The sequence below is a fragment of the Bradysia coprophila genome, assembly GCF_014529535.1.
Source record: "Bradysia coprophila strain Holo2 chromosome IV unlocalized genomic scaffold, BU_Bcop_v1 contig_106, whole genome shotgun sequence".
Taxonomy (NCBI): Eukaryota; Metazoa; Arthropoda; class Insecta; order Diptera; family Sciaridae; genus Bradysia; species Bradysia coprophila.
Genome location: NW_023503372.1, coordinates 313,717 through 336,456, shown reverse-complemented (window position 1 = coordinate 336,456; position 22,740 = coordinate 313,717). Strand labels below are relative to the sequence as shown.

Sequence of the window (22,740 nt, the reverse complement as noted above, 5' to 3'; positions counted from 1 at the left end):
AAAATTTGAAAGTCAAAGGTTTTTCACGTTCTTATTTTGCTTAGTGAGTGTAAAATTTTTATTTTCTTTAAAAATCCCAGGGGGGGGGCATATGAGAATATGAGAATCGTCAGGGGTGCTATGCCCCCCCCCTAGCTACGGGCCTGACAAGAGGAAATAAAACGTAAAATTTTCTCCAAAATCATCATCAAACGAAACATCATTTTATGCTCCAATTTCTTAACGATCCCTGAAGCTTGACCTGGCTTTTTTTAAATCTAGTTCATGTCAGGTCTGTTTCGAATGGTATGAAATAGTTATTTGTTTCAAGGGGAGAACATAGGAAATTCCAGCAAGAGCGAACTCTTGCAACCAGAGCGAAGCGAGGTGAACACAAATATGAAATTTCAATTTCTCAGTTGACCCCATCAAAAGGAAATTTCAATCTTTTTTCAACTGGGGTAACAAATAATTATCAGAAACTCATGCTAAAAGGCTTTTTAGCGAGTGAGAGGTTTCCAGCGAGTGAGAGGTTTCCAGCGAGGGAGAGGTTTCCAGCGCGAGCCGGAGTCGAGTTCAGGAATCGACTTTAACACTAGTTAGGAAAAGTGAATTAATTCGGGTTTTGCTGGTAAATAAGTTAATTATGCAGGACGGCAGGTGAATTTGAGAGAGAATGAAAATATGATGAGGGTCGTTACAGAATTCGATTTTCTCCGTTGTGTGTGAGGAGTCAAAACACGAGAAACATGAAAGTTACAATTACTGTTAAGGGTCGGTTGTAAGCATCATTTTTAGCAAGTAAAGTCTCTTTTGTTCAAATTGATGTTGTCCAAAAATATAAATTACCAATGAAAATAATGGTTGTACGTTCCTCTTACCAAACAATTAATTTAATTTAATTTCTTTCATCTTTACTTTATTAGCCGGTACACCGAAGAACAAAAAAACGCGCGGTTCTCATTTCTTATGGCATATCAATTATTGTTATTTTCCATTTTTTTTTTCAAGTTTAATAATAAATATTCTCTGTAAACTATACTACCGTACCATCATAACGTACGTTTAAACTGACAGAAAAACGGACATAATTGCTGATTGTGTATACATTTCCTTTCAGTTTAAAAACAACAAAACTTCATCAACTAAACACGCCAGGCATTTATGAAAGGTACTCCACAAAAAAGGCGTTTGTATTCAACAGGTCTCCGATCAAAATCCTATGTAATTACGATTTTATAAAACATAAAACACAATAAAAACCGATTCGTTTTTAATCACACACAAATAATAGCTGAAGATGACGGGAGGAGTAAAAAAAATACAAACCGAGAACATAACTCGCGCACAGCATAAATCCCCTGAAGACCATATAAAAATCACCTGACATCGAGAGAAAAGGGAAAAAAAAACTTTTTTAGGTAAAAATCTTTGTTTGTCATTTTAGATGAAACTTTAAACGACGGTATGTGTCTTCCATAAGAGTCGGAACGAGTAGAACAAAAAAGAGTAACGACACTTTTATTGTACACCTTCTTCGACAGGCAAAATGGCATTACATATCACACACATCAAATGGTTTTTCATGTAATATTTCTGTGAATGTTTCGTCTTTTTTTCCATATTTATTTTGGTGCTTATTACACACCATTCTCATAGCTGAATGGTTGGCGTTGTTGTTTAGTGCTGATGATGATGACAAAAGATTTTCTAATTATTTATTCCAATCAGGATTTTTTCGTTATCCGGTGAATGGATACACCTATATAGAGAAAAATGTTAAGCAATGCCGACTCTCTGTGTATATAACACACATATATATATATATATGTGTGTAAGCAAGAGCTCATTTATGCTTACGACACTAAATTATATCGGACTTAACTGATTTTTATTTATTTTCTCCCGTTGCTTTATCGTAAATTATTGTTTTATGATGGGGCATCATAATTCAATTACATTCAGCGACCAGTTATGGTGTGTATGGCTATTTAATTAAGTTATTATTTTAGTTCATCAATGAATGAATTTTACGACACGGAATGAATAAATGAGAAACAAAAAGATGTTAATGTGAGCATTATCTCGTCATCGCAGTTCATAAATGAAACTGAGAAAAAAAATTGTTCAAAGAAGTATGAACAGCAGTGTGAAATCGATGTGCGCATTTTCGACGTCAAATGCCTTCTCGAATCTTGAAATTTAGCAAGTTCTAAGAGTCAGAGGATATCGGCACCAGTCTCCGGACATGTAAAAGTAGTCGGGCACGTATTGTTCTATCATTCATAAATAATTTTATGAAAGAACGATAGGTGTATCACTACTGGTACAAGTTTGAACATTACGAAAGGGTGGAACTACCACATCTCTGGAATTACTCAACCGATTTTCAACAACTTTTTTTTTCCTGAAATCTAGAATTTGTAATTATTTGAGAACATCCGGAAGATATAGCAAAAAAAAAATTGACAAAAGTTGAGGACATCGGAGCTTGAGTCAAACTAATCTTTTTTTACCGAACGAAACTGATGTTAGTAGATTGATTCTCATTGGAGACTGATTTTTGTTTAAACTTCATTTCTTTACGATTTATAGTTCGGGAAAAGAATTACATGAATTTTTTTATGACTATACGATTGATTAAATTTAATATGGTGAATGTGAAGTGTGTTTGCTTTCAAGTAAATTGATATGTTTTGTCTATTTCAGTTGTCCGATGCACAAAACGTTGTTCGTACGTCGACAGGATATGGATTTTTTCAGCACACGTCCTAATTTTCCTTACTCGCTTCGCTCGTAAGGAAAACTTAGGACTGGTGCTGAAAAAATCGTCATTTCCTGTCTTGGTACGAAAAATACTATTACCTTTAGGGGAAAAAAGTTATGAAAAATGGTTGAGTATTTTGAGAAAAATACAAACTACATTCACAATCATTTACACTTTCTTCTTCGAGATCAATTAACACTTTGCCAGTAGTTACTGTGACTTGTCGACTTTAGGCATCCTGGAAAGTAGTAAAAGAGTCGAGGAATACCTCCAAATAAATTTCTAAAAATCAAAAATTAAATTTCAGATTTTTTAAATTTTATTTGAAATAGATGTTCTATAACTTCAACGATTAGAACTCAAACGTAAATGTAAGAGCTTTACATCGGTGTGCATTAAGTTTAAATATTTTCAATCCAAATTAATTTTGATCTGTAAAATAAGCTCTTGTTTTTGTCATCTGTTATTGACTTTAACGACGAAAATAAGCAATGAGCTTTAGGAAGAAGCGTTTTCTGATCAGGTGAAATGTATGTTAAAACTAACGAAGTAAAAGATTTTTCATCAAACATAAGTCGAAAGTTTGAACAACTGAAGTACTAGATTTCGTGATTTTTTCGCTATGGACTTGGTTTTGGTACATGGTTAAGATTTTTCTTTATCAATTAGAGCCTGAATCATAAATAACCGACCACTGTTAGAATTACACATTCCTACGGTACGACTTAAGCACTTTCATTCGTTGTGAACTTATGAAATATTCACGAAAAAATGTGTGGATTTCCCTTGGTGTTCAGTGTTCGTGGAAAGCTGAACGCAAAATGTAAATGAATTTAAAAAAAAAAGAAGAGAAAGGCAACAATAAAATTTCAGCCAAAAAAAAAACTTGCCACAGAAAGAACTTCCACAAGTTATTACAGCGCGCGAGTTTTTCTTTCTCTCGGTTTATATTTTTAACAAATTTTAATCTTAGTCGTTCTGTTTTGAAATATTAATGGACATTTTTGGTGTATTTAAGCAAGAATTATGAGCATTATAATGTTAACTTAAAACATTATGCATGATTAAGTGTACAATGTAGCCATGGAAGTGTATATATGATAAAAAGGGATGGGCATTATTACTGGGAATACTGGGAATGGGAAAGGATTTATAATGCGAATAAATTGTGTAATTAAGGGATAGTGTCGTGTTTCAAGACTATACATTATACGGAGAGAGGACAGTGCACCGGATTATACTTTTTATGTATCTCCGTTTGTTTATATGTTATAAGCAACAAAAATTGTATATCGGCGAGAGGTCAGAGTAACATTCATCGTTTTTATTACACATTTTCATAAAATTTGTTCGTTTTTTTTTCTCGCTTTGCTTTTTTTTCCTTCCCGCACAAAACAAACTTGTTTAATTTTTATACACGAAGCTTAACACTCATAAATCTTCATCCTTTTTGCCAGTTATTCATTTTTTGTTGTTGTTGTTGTTGCTCATTTTCCTCGTGTTAGTACACAGTCTGCGCTCTGCGGCGACACCTTTCCACACAAAAAAAAATATATAAAATAATAAACGAGCGCATCTCCTGCTTTTATCTTTCTTACCCAGTGTCTAACCGAACACAATTAAATTTTTCGCTTCTTGCAACCGTACACTGCATGCCTGATTGTTGATGTGCTTTATTACACTACTTTTTTTATATCCTTCCATCCGTTCTGCTTGCAATTTATTGTACAGACATTTTATCGAAATATATAGCCTCTTTAAAAACCGCTCAACAATCAATGACAATATTCCATCAAATGCATTATAAACGCGCGCGCGGTGATAATATCAAACAAAATTAAAATATTAAAATATGAACCCCATTCGGGATATCGCGGGTTCTTTTTTCGTTTTCCATTTTGGTATGTGTGCCGGTCTTGTTGCTCATTTCTGGTGTGCAATATAAGATAGAAGTGAAAATTTGTATATTTCTCTATATATCTTCATGCTTTCGTTTATATAGATATATTTCGACCTCAGCGTCATCGTCGCACACCCGTCGGTAATAAATTCGCATAAATTTAACCGTTTTGGGTTTAGTTGTGTAAATTAAAAATTCTTCAAATTTTCATTTTAATGTGTGCGAGTTAAGCATTAACATCAACATTTTTTAAAGATAATACTGAGTGGTTGGGGAGAAAGTGTCAGGATTGAGGATTTATTGTGCATGTTGATTGTTGGATCTTTGACTGTTCAGTTCAGTTGCCCTCATTTTTTATTTTGAATTAATTTGATAATTATTTATTTTTTGCTGCTTTGCGGTTTCTCCTAAGCTCATTGCCGAGTGTAATGAGATTCGTTATCCCTTACACACTTTGTTATTGGAAAAGACTAGACCATACAATTAAGGAAACGCCTAGTCATCTGCTAACGCCAATGACAAGACAACAATAAGCGATGAGATCAGACTAGTGTTGTCTTATAAATAGCAAAATTAATGTTAACAACAAACGAAGTAAAAGATTTCAAATTTCAAACACATTGAGATAATTTAAACAGATGAAGTAACAGATTTGACGATTAAATTTCAAAATAGGCTATCAGATAAAATCGAATCCAGCTTACCCCTCAACGCCTTCATATGTGCCACAGCCATTCGAAGTATGGTTAATTTGTCGGGTTTTCGCGCCAATGCACTGCACGTTGGCACCATGTCTGATAGTTCGGTGATGTATGCTGTCATCTTGTTTCTTCTGCGCCTTTCGATTTCGCAATGGTTTTCCCTACTGCAAAATTGAGAATAAAAAAATTGGATTACTAAAAAATGTTTAACTTTGAAAATTGTGGTAATAGATTAAGATTGGCTCATCTAGTATGTGTATATTACGTAGATGGAAGCACGGGGTTTCAGTGGGTTTCGAACATTTAGTTTTTTCATGTTGCAGATATTGCAGTGTCCAAGATGTGACATATTTGCAAGGTATTGGGCTTTTTCACAAAGTATAATCAGCGTAACCTTCGTAAAAACAATCTTGAATCTGACAAGAGCACGTGTGCCAACGTGTAAAAAACAAATGTTCGAAACCCACTGCTGAACCGTGGCGATCCGCTTGTCAAACGGACAGTACAGAAACAAATTCCATAACCTATTATAGTTGAAGGAGTGGGTGAGTCATATTCAAAAAATTGTAGAATATTTATAAGCCTTGATGTGTGCACCAACTGGTTTTACAAAAATAAAAGAGACCACTATGTCATCTGTCATCGACAATGACTACAAAAACAATGAAAAAGTTCTAGCCATCATCGTCGTCATATATAGAATAATGGAAGTTAAAACAAATGAAGTAAAAGATTTGATTTCAGTTTAGTTGAAAATATTTCGGTTAAATCAAGTAATAGATTCGATAACAGTGGTAAACTGTTTCAGTCTGTGAAACGTTAATAGGAAAGAAACCAATGGTCAGATGAATCCCGAATTTCGTTACTAAAAGGAAACCTAAGTCTAATTCCAGTAATTGCTAGATTCGACTAGGCCATCGATCCTGAAAAATAAAACACTCGATTTATCCGAGAAGTTATCTCGCTACTTTCTACGTCGAATTATTAAGTGAATGAAAAAGCACAGCGAATGAACCGTACTCAAACAACCGTCAAGGTTGACGAAAATAAATTTCGTATCCGTCCAAGAGATAAACAATTTTCTCACAACCAGTCATTTTAATTAATTATTAAACCCTGGCATCAAATTGATAATAAATTTATCTGCAACAAAAACAACACAATTGCCTCGTCCCAATCGAACTCACTGCGAGGCACTTAAATCAAATTACAGAGCAGAGCAATATACATACACACACACACACAACATTATAATAAATTTTGTGAAACGTTGCTCTAAATTCAAACACTATCACCAAATACCCATAAGCAATAAATCCAAAAACTAAACCACAACAAGCGATCATTTCTAATCCCCATTTATTCGCTAAATATTCTCAAGGAGCTCATCGTATCATAATATACAAACTTTTCCCACGATCAAGCCATGAAGAAAATAAAAGTTTCATTTACTCTCTTGGCGCACTGTGTGTGTGCTGTTTTAAAACTTGGACCGTTTTTCGTATACATCTCCTTCACTTTATACACTTGGATGTTACAACATAGTACTCTATATTATAAATTGTATGTGGATTTCTCTACCATCAGAGATGATAGGTAGGTAGGTATACGGGCGCGCACATATAATATAGCTATACATAACGTAATCATCCAACCAACAAACATATTATCTCTGTTTTTAACAAAGTACTTATACGTTTCGTTCTCTTTTCTTTTATATTAAAATATATTTCGTTCAGTTTTCATGTTATGTGGCAGCAGCAGCACATTGCAAATAAATGCAACAACGAGAAATGGAAAGATAAAATATAAAAACAAGACGAAACGAAAAATAAAGCAAAAATTTTTGAGTAAAAATACAAAAAAAAACGAAACAAACAAACAAAACCATCCCAAGCAAAAAGGTACTCTATGTTTTGTGGTTCAATTTCTTTTTTATTATTCTTTCACCATTTGATAGTGAGAAGTCTAAGCGATACAGTAAGATCATATAAATGTTGTGACACTTCGGTGTAAATGTCAAGATTAATTTTTGTGCTTGAATCCAGTACTGGAGACTTGATGGTGAGGTGATAATGCGGTAATGGTTCGTCCACTGAATTTTTTTTTATTTAATGTTCTGAAATTGTAACGTGGAATATTAGAACTTAAAAGCAATGACGTACAATGTAGAACAGGATGTAGAATCTATGTAGGGAACTGATTATTACAATTGACGTCAAATTACAGTTGACGTCAAGTTACAGTTTACAAACAAAACTGCTCAATCCGAGCAAAACCGAAATAAAGACGTATGAGCAGTTTCGTGAAGTATGGGTGAACCATCTGAACGAAATACCTTCCTTGCTCCATATAGAGTTCAGTTGTCTTATTATGAAATCATTCCGCAACAAATCGATATAAATTATATCTATGTCGTCGTCGTCAAAATATGGTGGAGGGTTTATCTAAATAGCTAGGGTCAAAGCTATTTCAAAAACGTCTAAGTCCCAACAATCGTTTCGCTTTTAGTCATTTCCCTTCGAGTGATTTTGGTTGAGACTCAATTGAAACGGTTCTGATGGCGTAACAATACAACACCATTCATCATAACAATCCGCCACCGCTCGAAGATCTTCAACTACACGAGCAAATATTATTTTAGACATCATGGTGAGAAAAACATGTTGATTAGACTGTGATCGCTGTAATGATTTGAAGAGCAACATGCTAAATGATCTTTGAAATGAAGCCATCACCGTTTCGTGTGCTTATGAATAAGTACGAAACTTGAACGATGTTATTTACATGGGGCTCACACATCGAGTTACATTTAATTTGTAAAATTATTATTTCAAAATTATAACCGGGGCGAAACAACAATTTATACAGAGATAATTGTGATTGGCATTCAAAATGTTACCCTAAACGGCGACTGTACACTTTATATCCATAAATATAAGCATACAAAATTGCTTCAAAAAACGAATTAAAATACCCGAAAATATTGTGATTATTATATAGACGACCCCAACCCTACCTGTCAGCCTTTCAAAACAAAAATTTCAACCTGTTATTTAACGTAAAATAAAAGAGAAAAAAAAATTGCCTTGGGTTAGGTCACACAATATATAACCAAAATTTTTGATTATTATATTTAATAAGCTTAGCTTTGCGATACTTCGATATCGAATTTATACAGAATTTGGTTATATCCAATCCATTTACACACTCACCGATATACACGGAAAGAAATCCGCGATTAAAATGTTTAAATTTTTTTGTTAGAATTCTTACAAGATTTAAGATTGTTACAGTTACGAACCGACGTGTTATCAATCTCTTATTTTTATGATTCCACTTTGTTCCGCACACTCACATGAGTCCCAATCAATATGAATGTTTGGAACAAAGTACACTAAACAAATAAAAGATTGATAACACAACGGAACTTTTAAGTGATCATGACTGTGAAAGAGTTACATTAAGAGCGATGGAGGCTTCGCAGAATTTGTAGCCTACATTTGTCCGTTTTCCATTGTATCCTTGATAAAATCTTTGCGTGTTATCTTTCAACAAAAAAGGGATTTGTTTGTGGCAGTTTGACTAGGTCTGAGTAAAGTGAGCGGTGTATGTAAATTAAGAAGGATTTTTTTTTTTAAGATTTCATAAAAGATACAATGGAAAACGCACAAATGTAGGCTACATTTTCAGCGAAGCATCTGTTAGAACATCGAAGATAAAAGAAAGACATACTTTAGCATAGATAAGAGATAACGGATCTGCATCTCTGGCATCTGTTATCGACAGAGACGACAAAAATATAAGCGAAGAGCTCTGGGTGTTGAGGTCTTTAATAGTAAAATGTCTGCTGAAACTAATGAAGTAAAAGATTCTGTTGCAATGTGAAGCATAAACTTTGAAGAAATGAAGTGAATTGGTGACATACGCGCGCACCGTCTGTGAAGGGTTGATCGATCTACCTATCACCAATGATTTAATAGAGTATAGATTGGCCCTTCGTAGAACAGTCTTTTTTTTTTAATTGAAGCCGGTCTACTACACTTTTATGTCATTGCCTATCACTGTTAGAAGCTCGGTGCACTGAGAGAATGACCTGGCAAACAGCCAGAACTTGAAACGTAACATATGTATCAATTCTAAATTAGAAGTTCTAATTCTGAGTCCGACATTTTTCTCTGTGTAAGAATTAAGAATTTGAAATGGAAAAGAAAGATAAGCAGAAAATTGCTCCAATTTGAATTTTTTTTCCTGTTATTTTCTGTTATGTTTTATACAAAAAGAGAGTCAGTCCTAAGTCCAAACATAACGATACAAATATGTTGAGAAGAAGAAAAAATTTTACTTTTATAACAGTCTCAACATTTCATTTCAAATTAATCTGTCTATAGGTTGATGGATATTTCCATTGGGGGGATTTCAGATTTACATAAATTTTCTGGTATTAAAACAGTGGAGTATTTAAAACGATCTTGTATGAGAATATTGATAGACTGTTACACGCATGCAGTTGTTACATGAAATTACCGATGATATTTTACGCAAGAGAAAAATAAGCAGATCGCTTTCGCATTAATATCAGACTGGCAGAAGACAATTTCATTGTGTCCTTTCTCGTGCAGATATATTTGCACATGTAAAATATTATCTTCATCGGAAGAGGCATAATGTTAACCAACAATATCAACATCAATGTACTTTTCTCCTGAAATCCTGACGCGAATCTCATCCGATTTTTTTTTCGATTTTTTTATATACTGAAACTGAAACAAGACTAGAACGATGATACATTTTCGATAACATAAAAATACAGTTTCTTTTTCCATCGTCATTCCATGCATAATATACCATAACACACAATGTATGCATGTGCTCACGGGTTGTTTATATCCGGAGATGTGTGTTCTTAATTCCGATATTGTTTTTTTTTTATTCTCTCGGTTCATTCTGCTGTGTATGAGAGATACACACCGTATTCGCCTGTTACAATTTCGTCGTGACCAACCATTGAAGATAGCTTTAACATCGAAGAGATGGAATTAAAAATGCACTTTTTTGCATTGTTTTATTAAAAGTGCAATTCAAATGACGGTTTTTCCAGTCATATACTGTAACTACATCGCCAAACTTTTAAATGTTATATAGATTTGAAAATGATGTCGTAGTGTGGTACTGGTACATACTCATGTGTTTATCAACACAAATTTGAAAATTGCACCACAATGTGGTCTAAACGATTTTAATTAAAAAGTTTAGTTTTCAGCAAATATGATTTCTTAGTGGTCTACGAAATGACCATCGTTGGAACAATAGAGAAACGCAACGGTCGAATAGTATAACAAATAAAATTTTTAATTCTAATTCAAAGACAGCATTTCCATCATATAGAACTTGAAACCTTTTGTAGGGAGATAGTACTGTCCAAAATCTCATCCGAAAATGTGAGCAGTTTCATTGTTTGATCGGTAATGTAAGTTAAGCTGCTTAAGTGCATGGAGACTTTTATTTGACTAGTGGCCTGTCTTGCCTTTGTTAGTTAGTGTTTTTGATCATTTTAAATTTTTGAAGTGGCGGAAAAGAGCTGTCCGCTTCCGATACGGGTGACATATTGGCACTATTTTAAAGAAAAATGTCCTTTGCGCCTCCATACACTCGTTGATGTTTTCGCTGTGGTTATTTTAAGTAGAAAGAGTTACGATTAGCCATACAAGGCAATAATTCCTGGTCATCTGTTATCGAACAAGTCAAACACATCTGAACCTCTACGAGATAAGTAGATAAGTTACAAGTGCGAAGTTTCAAAATTCAGCCACAGATTGCTTTGAAACGATTGTCACATTAGTAGGTAGAACATAGCTGACTGAATCGGGTCAAGTCAAGTGAAGTTGAGTGTAACGTTTTCGAACTTGTTGAAAAATGAGTTCAATTATCCTGATTTTAGAGAAGAAATTGGCGGTATATTTTTTTAAAATTTTTGTAGTGGTTACTGCTTTGCACACGTAAAAAATATCACTTTCGTATTCAAACTGTTCCTGCTCCTCTTCTCCGCTTCTCTAATTTCTTTCATTTCATATGCTATTTCAAAAGTCAAATGAGAAACCATGAAGAACCGCTTAACTACGAAAGTGGGATTTTTCACGTGTGCGAAACAGTAATGTTCTGTTGACTGAAGCTAAAATCACGACAATCTTGCCCGTACTGAAATTGTAAATCTGTAAATCGGTTCAGCATCTACTGAATTTTCTTACTAACTTTATAACTCTCATAATGATTGTTCTGCTACCACAGCAGCAGCTGGGCGTAAACATTTTAGATCTAAAACCATTCATTTCAGAGAATCCATTAGATTATTTTAGGCCAATCATCGGCAACCATAAATGTTCTGAAACATTTGTGGCAAAGCAAAGACAAACATCCTACAAAATCTATACGAAAGATTTATCGATGTGGCGAGAGAACATAATTATTGCTCGTCAATAATTTGTTGATAAACTTGCAATATTCGTAGAAGAAATTGTCTAAGATTAAACCTCATCGACTTTATTATTACTGCTATCCAACACAAGCGAATCCTATGACTTTCAATACGGACTGTATTGTTTTGTGAATAGAAAAAAAGGAAAAATAAAAATATTTTCAATAAATATAGCCGGCATCCATTCTCAGAAAATTAATTTTCAGAAAATGATTATTATAGGTTTTCGGACGATTCACATTCATTCAAAACTGCCAAGTCGATGCGATAGGAATATATGGGAGAGAAAAGATTTTATTTCATTTATTATTGTTGTTTGCATTTAAATGCTTTGCTATGATGGCGTTATTCGTACGATTGAACCAGCACATAGTGCATAGAATCGACCGCGAATATGATGAAGTCCCTAGCGAAGTATAAACAAGTCTATAAGCAACACCACAACATATTGATAAAATTTATTTGTTACTCACAGGGAGTTGCGGGAAATGTTAACTACTATCTAAAGGCAAGAATGTATTCGTAGCTTGCAACAAATTCGATCAAATTAACTTTTATTTTGTTTACTTTAATATTTTACCCAGAACATTTATTCAACAAATCTAGCATTAACAACAATAGAACATTGAAAAAATTCCTCGTTGATTGATTTTTTATTCTTCAAAAATCTGATCTCAGGAACCATGAAAATATGAGTGAACATAAACTATAGTCACAATGAATCTCGTTTTTCGACATACAAACAAAATAAGAATAAAAATTTAGTTTTCATAATTGCTGCTTAAAAAAATCATTTTATTCGAACGAATAAGTCGCCGTTGGTAAACGATCAATAAAATTTCAAATTTCACTAAAAATGCAGAAAGAAAGCTTTTTATAAAAGTGTTCAAAAATTCTGTGCCAATTACATCAGTGTAGACGTTCATATCGACTTGTCACTAAACACTCTCCTCTTTGAACGCACTCAAAACATGTTCGTTTAATATGGCATACAATGTAAATCACATGTACATCACATGTACATCAAATGTACATCAAATGTACATCTCCTGTGAATCAAATGTGACGACAAAAAATGTTTGATTAGCACGTACAGCAAATCTACGCAATATTTTGACACATCTACGCCACATCTAAATAGTTTAAGGAACATAGAATCAGGTTGCAATTGAGTTTCGACAAAAATAATTTTTAATTTAGGTGAATGTGAGCATGCAAAATGGCCAAATTTGCCTGATATGACACATTTGCCCATATGTGATCCGCACATTTGGCCTTATAATAACACAATGTATTCAATTTTATTGCACATATCGGTGCATTTGGGTCCAAAGTATTAGGATGTGACAAAAGTTTGATGAAATTCATCGCTAATTGTGCAAATGTGACGATTAAACGAAATGTGATGTACATTTAATTCACATTTGAATGCCGAATGTGAAACAAATGCGGAATACATGTGAAACACATGCGAAACACATGTGAAGTGAATGTGTTTGTGAGAGCGTTTGGAGGATTCGTGTACAAATCTTACAAAAATACAACACTTTTGTTTGAAACGATAGACTATTCGAATTTGAAATTATTTTTTGACGAACGAACAATGATTGCGCAGATAAGTAATTAAATGGAATTTTTATTTATTGGTTTTGAATTTATTCTTGCAACGTTCGAAAGAAACAGATTACTTTTTGAAAATTATTTACGAAATGCATTTTTTAATTGAATCACTTCTCGTAATGTCTAAAAGTCAGATTCAAATCGAATTTTTTCAAAATTCATGTTTGCTCATAACGGATCATGGGTCATCGTCATGGTAAACAGGAGAAAGAATTTAGAGTATTCTTCCAAGTTTTTGATTAAAACTAGCAAAACATCACGAAATTTGAAGTGGACGTTGTAAAAGTACATAATAGGAATCAGGTAAATTTTATCCTATTTGGGCTCGCACGAATATATCATTCTTGTTTTTAGTTGAGTCTTAACATTTCCCGCAACTCCCAGCTGCTTATGATCTTTTTCATTTTAAGTGCAGTCGTAATTGATGGTGGTCCGTTGATATCTATTCGATGTTTTTTTTTGGGAAATTTGCAAAATCATTACTTCTTGACAATGTGATATTAATTACTCTAGAATTGGTTTGGAGCATTTGAAAAAAAAAAAGAATCTGTTATCTACACCATCAAAAAATAAGTGATGAACTCCAGCTAATGCAGTCTTATTATAGCAAAATATACGTTAAAACAAATGAAGTAAAAGATTTGAAGCAAAAAACAGACACAATTTTGAACAGAAGAAGTAATAGATTGAATGTCGTTTGTAAACATTAAAGAACCGTTATGCAACTGGAAACTATGTATCTAAGAACAACGAATACTGCATTTAAACTGTACACCTCTCTTAGGCTATGTTAAGTGACCTGACCACGCAAAAGTTCTTGAACGGGCTGCAATTAGATCAATCAGAGTCAAAACGAGTAACAAGTAGCTCATCAAATAAGTGTCTCTTTTTGTAACCCGATCAGTTCGTTCAGTTTCCCAGTTTATTATTTTATTTCAATTTGGTCCTCTATTTGATCGTAGACCTCATCTTACATATCTAAACGACACGGGAATCGATTTGAATATTTAGAGCAACCAGTGAACTTGGAAAATGAATTTAGTTTCATAATGTCCTTCAATTCAAAGCACTTTGTATAGGGTAAACATGTCTGTTACGAGCTGTCTTTATTTTCGTTACAAATCCCTCCTTCACATTCGTTTGACTCGATTCTCCTTTTCAGAGCTCGTAATTGGCAAGGGGCTCCATATAGACCTGCTTACCCTACGTAAACAATTAAGAGAAGAAGAAAAAAACATAAAAAATGTAATGATGCTCAATGTACTGTACACTCAATCGTTCAATTAGCATACTTGATTGTTGTAGACCAAAAATTTTATTGACCATTAAATTGCGAACCTCTGTCTAAACACCACCGAACCGAACATAAAAAAAAAGAATCCGAGCTTTGCGATTACGAAGATATACTTCAGAATCTATAAAATGATTACATAAATACCAATTACGATCGTATAGTAATTGGGGCGTTAGATTTATGTACATTTTCTATGCGAAATTCATTTGCAAATTATATTCACATTGTGATATTGATGGCTTCGAAAAATGGTATTTATTAAGACGAAAAAAATTGTTTATTTTTTTCATAAATAGCATTTAACCAACAACATCATAGAGATGTGTGTGCGATTATTATATTAATTTAATAAATAATAGGCACAACAGCAAAATTGTGTATTGTTGAATGGCTGGCTCTGTGCGGAACATACTCAAATTATATATTTAATGTGCTATTCTAATAAATGGGTAATCTTTCGAAAAATTTTCTTCAATTATTTATTATGCGGTCAAAATAATTTATGAATATTTTTGCTTTATTAAATGCCTTCATACAGAATGTATAAAAAAATGCATTGTATGGATGGCAGCTGAGAGACCGGGATGACGAATGTAAACTGAAGTTTGTTTTGTTTTTTTAAACGAAACGAAACCTTCCTGTGAGGTCACATAGATGATGTTGTTAATAATATCGAATTAAAAACGAAAGCGTTTTGCACGTTCAGGTCGGTCATGGTATATATTGTTGGAAAAATGATATAATTCATTCGGTAGTCAGATCGGGTACAGAAGATTCAATTTGATTTGCGTTGGTAAATCGCTTCATCTTTGTTTGGATAAGTTACGAGTGCGATTAATTCAGTCGATTCGCATTTCACAGTGGTGATAGTCGCAATAGAATAATAGAAAATAGGGGCTCGACACTGCTTGTCAAAAATTGGAAAATAATTCTTCAGCTCTGACTTAACGGATTCACTAGGGAACACACGGAATGTACATGGATGGTGACTAGGTGCGTTGAATAGGTCTCTGTGCCCTAAGACTTTTTGCGGTTGACAACTATATGACATACTGTGATGTTGGTATAGCGATGTCGATTAGATTTTTCGAACAATTTTCGCTAGTGTCAGAGTGACCAACTATTTGCAATACTTTTCCGCACTAGTAATCGAAATGAATGACACTGACAATTTTTATGGTTTTTTCCTAACGCATGCTCGGAGGCTTTTTTAGAAAACGAGAGGTTTAAAGCACGAGTCGGAGGCGAGTTCTGAAATCGAGTTCGATAAAAAAGCCACTTAGCATTATCAGTTTGGAACAACGTTTTGTTTATAGCGTGTCGGAAATGAGCGAAGAAGTCGCGATATTTCGACACTAGATAAACAAAATTACTTTGGCCTTTGGCTATTACAATGGTCGTTGCACAAGTGTATTTTTACAGCAACAATCCTAATTTTTCCATAAGAGCAGAGCGATCTTGTGCAACACGGTCCGCAATGTTATATTTGAGATGCACCTAAGCAATGCTAGAACATTAAAATCCTGTTTATCGATTGTCATCGGCAAAACGCCGATACTATTTATCAATGAGCTTCGCGCCTTCGCCAGTATTGCGTAAAACGAATGGTATAACTATTGAAGTAAAAGATTTTGCATCAAGCACGGTCATCTACTTTCAATGAAAATAATTCTCAGACTTAAATTATTGTCTGCTGATTCATTTGCAGTTTGTAAAATCTCCTCAAAATCGAGCACTAAATCAGTTCTGTTATTGCTATGCGATAAGGTAATTGAAATTTCAAAAGGATTTTATATTGATCTAACGTCTGACAATCTATAGATCTTTTGTTCTCACCTTACTTTCGAAGTCTATATGTCCAAGTCCTTTAAAAATATAGAATTTCAAATTTACAGGATCATTTCTCAGGCATGTGATATTATTGCTTAGTAGGGCAGAGTTGCCCTGTCTCTTAAAACAATAAAATTTTCTCTTTTTACAACAGCCAAACCTTATCTTACCATCGAAATTATCTTTCACGATAATCAGCGAATATAAAGCAACCTACACGATAACCAATTGATTTTTAACAATCAAAAATCCCTTGCCAAGAAAAATTGGTTAATTGATTTAAATGAACCGCTACATAAAACGCCTTGATTCCGTCGGATAATTCAGTCATACAATAAATTGAAAAAAAAAGAAACTGAAATTTGTAATGCCCATCCGCGCCTCCACACCGACATCATTTTCCTTTGAAGCATCAATATTTTGATAGTTTTTTTTTTCGTGTAGCCATTATTTAGATTCGTATCTATCATTAAAAGTAACGGATGAAATTGGTTTCATTTCTATGTGTAACCATCATCGTAATATAGTTTCAGCGATCTGCTTACACTCAGGCCAATAAAACCGCAACATTACCGGGGCATGTAGGTATAAGTATACCAATATCCATCACAATAATACGAATAATGAAATAATAATAATAAAAAAATGAGAGAAACAAGGAGAAGCCATTATTATTAGAGTAAAGTACCTCAGTTGTCTGACTGATCGGACAACCATCATATCATCATCATCATACCATTTACAAGAGAAAAAATGAAAAAAAGAAGAAAAGAAATGAACACAACAACCAACAATCAAAATAAAAAAAAAAACTTGTTCGTTTTTTGTTCCATTCCAAGTTCCTTCGGATACCCTCTGTGTGTTATAATGTTTATAAAAGTTGTTGTGTGTAAAATTGTTACCAATATTTATATTGTACTTATGTATTTCATTGTTATTACTCAGTTCGAAAATGTATTGCTTTACAATTTTACTGTTTTTTAATTGAACCTCTGAAACAAATTAAATGAAAAAACGATCATTTACTCAAAGTTGAGCACATTTAGTTAGTTATGGCCGACGGCGGCTCGTGTTTAAATGCCGTGAGAACTTTCTTCGGTTCGGAATTATTTTACGTTATGTATATCTGGATTGATTAGGGCTTCTAGAAGATTGAACGTTTGTGTAATAAAAATGTGTTTTTTTTCCTTCTTCGTATTGAAGACGCGGAGAGACAGAGAAGAAAATTATAATCAAGATTGAAATGTAGTAGATGTCGATGGTATAATATCAATTAAAATTAATTATTGTGATTTGATTTCCGATAAAATTGATGAAATGTTTGATGGATATTAATTGAAAATTAGCGGCTTTCGGGCGATGTTTGATTTATTAAATTGAGTGGAAAGTGATTTCTTCATCAACTTTGCTTATCACTATTCATTACGCGGTGTTTTCATTGCTTGAACATTTGATTGATTACGAATTTTGTTAATAATGAACACAAAATGTTATAATCGGATTTAGATTAAAATCGATCACCTTAAATCGTAGTATGACCCAAACTACATTCTTTATTGTAATCATCGAATGGTATTATAAATTGAGTCATTAAAATTGATGGCTTAGCTATTTGATCCCAACCTATAACCCCAATAACTAAAATTTCTTCTTCAAACGAACTGCAGACCGTTGAACCGCTAAAGTGAATCATTCAAAGTCATCTGTTATCGGCAACGACGATGGAAAAGTGATCTGCTAAATCTTTTCTTATTATAGCAAAATACGAGTCGAAATGCACGTCAAAGCAAAGTAAAAAATTTTATTTATGAAAAACTAGGCGATACTTTAAACAAAAGAAGTAAGAGATTCTGTGATTGTAAATTTTTGATGTGCTTGTTTGTGTTAAGGTTAGGATTCTAAGACGTTCAAACTTTAGAGCTTTAAAATTTACTGAGGGCTGAAAAATGATCGGCCAGAAGTTACTGATTTCAAAGACCTGAACAGCGAGCAACTACTGATGTTTCTGCCAATATTCGAACAAAAACTCTTAAAAATGAGCCAGAAGTTGCTGAGCTTTCGGAATCCACCACCAGACGTTCCATGTACTTATATGGAATGGGAAACAGTCCATTCAAATCCGTTATACTTCTTGACGGAACTTTGAATGCCTGAAATCGTGATGTCCCTTTAAAATATTGTTTGGCTACAAATAGTACCTGCTAGGTTGAGAACTTGAATTGCGTACAGTTAGCTTTCCTTAACTGCAGGAAAACTCACATCGATTTTTAATAAATATTACAGAGCCGGTTGAAGTTTCCATATTTGCTTTTTTACCTCAGAAAGCACTAGATGTAATGGAATGTTGTTGTCCATACTACTTCCTAGTTAAATCGATACACTGCTTTCGTCCTGAATTCCATCAATTTTTAAAGTGTTTCTAATTGAACAACATATTAACAATAATGTTATATGGACATTCCCAGAGGAACAAGGACCCCCCGACAAATTTTAGCAATATAGGCAATTTGCCACAACACGCAAACCGACCCCGACAACGAAAAAAACCTATCACAAAACTCTATCGTTGACAGATTATAACAGATTACCTTCACCACCCCCCAATCGAAAATAATTGTTTTCGTTTTTTCTTTATTATTTCCATCTTAATCAAGAATTATGGTGGGAGGTGTGCGGATGTGTGTGGGAGTGGGGATATCGATGTCACTAATTTACCCTTCTTTTTTCGGAAAGTCCAGTGCCCAAGAAACAAAAATAATGGAAAACGAAAGCAAACAAATCAAGAGAAGAGTTTCACATAAATTCATTATTAATCTTGTATTAAGGGCTGTGTGTGGTGTGCTATTTCGTGTATTCTTATTATCGTGTATTACATTTATGCTACTTATTCCTTGCCGAGAGAGATAAACTTGTACAAAACTGAGATATATCGAATATTGAAGTACTCACACACCAAACCCCCATCAATGTTTCACATTGTGTAGTGTGTGTTTGTACGAGCAAAACATTTGTCTGCACTGGAAATTGAATGTGATTCGTAAACACAAATTGAAGATTGATTTTATCTCCTATTAATTCGAAGAGTTTACCTGAATATGCCTAATTTTAGAAACGTGCGGAGCAAAGTTTTACTTTGCTGATTTCGCTGAAACTTATCCATAAATAACAGGAAAGTATTATGAGGGAAAGTATGGTTGGATCGTTTTAGACGCATCAATACGAAGAGATTCAATTCTTATTCATAGAGCCAAGCAATGATTATTCAACTCTGTGCTCCTTATAATGATACTGAAGTCTACGTAGTCGATGGTTGTACTCTTGTCTGCCTGATAAACACAGTGTATTTGATTAGTCTTTATTTGTGGGAAATTATGAAATCGGATTAAAGCTAAGGGGCTATTGAAGAAGACCTTAGAAATGGTCTCAGTAACAAGTTCAGAATAGACTTTTGGTTTATGTAACGTCAGAACACCGCCTCGAAGTGTGCAAATACTATCTGAGAAAATTTAGGCGCTAAATTCATATTTCGCCTAAATGTATACTAGATGCACCGGAATTCATCGTATTTGAGTTACGTCATGCGAGTCTTTCGGTGTATACATCATTGCAGCTACCAAACACACTGCAACTACCAACACTATGAAGCTTGAGTAAGCTTTAGGATATGGTCGCAAAAAAATGCATGCCTGACATAGGAATCGAACCAGGATCATTTTGGTGAAAGGCTAGTATGTAACCACTGAGCTATCCCGTCCCAATATCAATTCTATGTTAAATGTGATGAAGTAATAGATTGGTCTGGTATCAATTGAAAGTCGAAAGTTTTCATGAATAGATTCGTTAGTTAAACTATTACAAACCACCAGAATCTCACAGAACGCCAGTTTTGAAATGTTTTGAAATGCCGCTAGTTAATTACATGTTCCGGAACATTGAAAATTAATGAGAAAAAAGGGCTAGATTTCACCTACATTTTGAAAAGATTAATGCAGAATTTTCTCTCTGGCTCCCACACGATAGCAACAACCTTGTATGACACAAGTTGTGTCGGACAAATGTCGATCGAACAAGTTTTCCTTTCACATCTCACATGCAAAGAAAGCTGTTATTCTGACAGCAAGTCGCCTAATCAAATTTCCGGTATTTTCATAAATTTTCGAATGCTCAAAAATTGTTTTTACAAACCCATAGACGACTGACTGACTATATAACGCGGCAAATTTTCAAATGTGCACACATTTACGAATAAATTACATTATTAAAAAGTTATGGCAAAGCTACAAATTATCTTTTCGTAAACGCATCTATCCTACATTATCGTTATGAATAACCTACCAGCCTAAATATTTCATATATGTGAAACGATGTTACCCATTACACGGCTGGAAAAGATGTGTGTGCGGTTGGTACCGTATTATAAAATAAGAATTTTTTTTTACTTTAACTTTGACTTTAATGCGATCAATAATTATTTGTAATTAGTTTTCAGAGTTTAAAATATAAGTGAGTACAAGGAACGCTGGTGTATATTGCGGTTGTGTGTGCACAGAATTTTCTTCTCTTTTGTGTCGGGTAAATCATATATGGTATACACAGCGAAGCACTTACGATGGAAATATAAAATATAGAGATGCGTGAAGTCAAAAGGATATTATTAGAGAGTCGAAGCTAATGTTTGAAATTTGAATTTGTGTAATATTTTAAACATAACGACAGGTATATAATGTACGTATTACAGCCAGTGCTGTGTTATAAATTGTGTGTATGGCATTTTAGTTATGGGTTATAATGCGATCGGTTGATGTATAACGTCTTATACGTTTTATGTTTATAGACGAGAAAAGTTTTGCAAAAGATTGAATTATAATGGGCTTGATATGTGACAGTAATTGGCATCAAAGTTGGATAGATTTTTTTTTCGTTCTTTCCGTCTTTCGCTTGATACGAGCTTTCAATAGTTCACTGTGGCTTCGACGTTGTAAACGGTTTGAGTTTATTTTCAAACGATTCTTTAAAACGGAACATTAAATTACCTTGCAAATCGTTCTTTGTCTTGAATATTATCGTCATCCATTCTGTTATATTTGTTCCCACTTGGGTCTTCCTCATCTGATCTGAAAAGAAAATTGGATAATTAGTAAAACAAAATCACAAATTTTTTGGTTTTTTAATCAAGATGTTGGTAAAGTGAAGGGAAATTTTGACTGTAGATCAAAAATTTGTAAGTTTCAATCCGTGTCATTTAAGTCCCTCATTCAATGAATCACTGTAGAGAGGGTAGAACATAGACATTTTCTACACCGAACTGTCACCTTTGTTTTGGTTTTGAATTTTTTTTTAAAAATAAATTCATGTTTTTGTTTCGTGTTTTGTGTTTTATCAAACGTTCAGTTTCTCTCTGGAAGAAAATAGTAAATTCCAACTTAAACGAATCGCTGCACTCGCACCGCTATAACAGCGAAACTTTGCTCTTGCTGGAATTTCCTATTTTCTTCCATCGGTACACAAAAAACTACATCGACCGAGACCAGTGAACGACAGAAAACAAACGAAATCAAAACCGTCGTCGCCGATCACTTTCAATTTATCAAAACAATTTGCGAGTCATATTAATTGAAAACGACGACAGCGACGCGGTACAATAACTCCTATCCAATTGAACTGTTATACGCTTATTTACGCAACATGTCGAAATTGGAACGAAATTGCATGGTTGAAATCTATGCTGTTTCGAGCACATATTTAGTGTGGGACATTAAAAATGATATATTTCCTCTGGACGGTTTTATTAATGACGACGCATTGGGATAGACACTGAGCGAGGTGTCTGTTTACGATTTTTTATATTTGGCAGACTTGGTTGTTTCATTGTTGTTTTTCTTTTGCAGCACAGCTTAGCAAGAACTATATCATTGAGTAGACGTAGACATTCACTTATTTTTCTTTAGAATTTTTAAGCGGCGTAAGTTTCTTATTAACATCTTTTGAGTCAGTAATGTCGTAGATTAACGAAAATTAAAGATACTCCAAACTTCAAGGATTCTTGAAACGTTAATACGAACCTAACAGATCAATACCCTGTGTAATCTGCAAATAGTGCGAGTCTGATAACGAATAACAAACTATTGAGACCACCAATATTACTCGGAGCTGTGACTTAAATAAACCATTCTA

The 22,740-nt window shown here is 33.8% G+C and overlaps 1 protein-coding gene across 4 annotated transcripts in view; it reads right to left on the bottom strand.

Moving 5' to 3' along the window:
- Positions 1-22,740, bottom strand: part of LOC119070916 (aryl hydrocarbon receptor nuclear translocator homolog) — a 145,370-nt gene that overhangs the window by 15,745 nt on the left and 106,885 nt on the right. For all 4 annotated transcript variants that reach the window (XM_037175453.1, XM_037175452.1, XM_037175451.1 and 1 more), the window contains 2 exons: positions 21,600-21,680; positions 5,351-5,511 (listed from right to left, as the gene is read on the bottom strand). In XM_037175453.1, the coding sequence (XP_037031348.1) occupies positions 5,351-5,511; positions 21,600-21,680 (242 nt within the window). The remainder of the gene's footprint in view (positions 1-5,350; positions 5,512-21,599; positions 21,681-22,740) is intronic.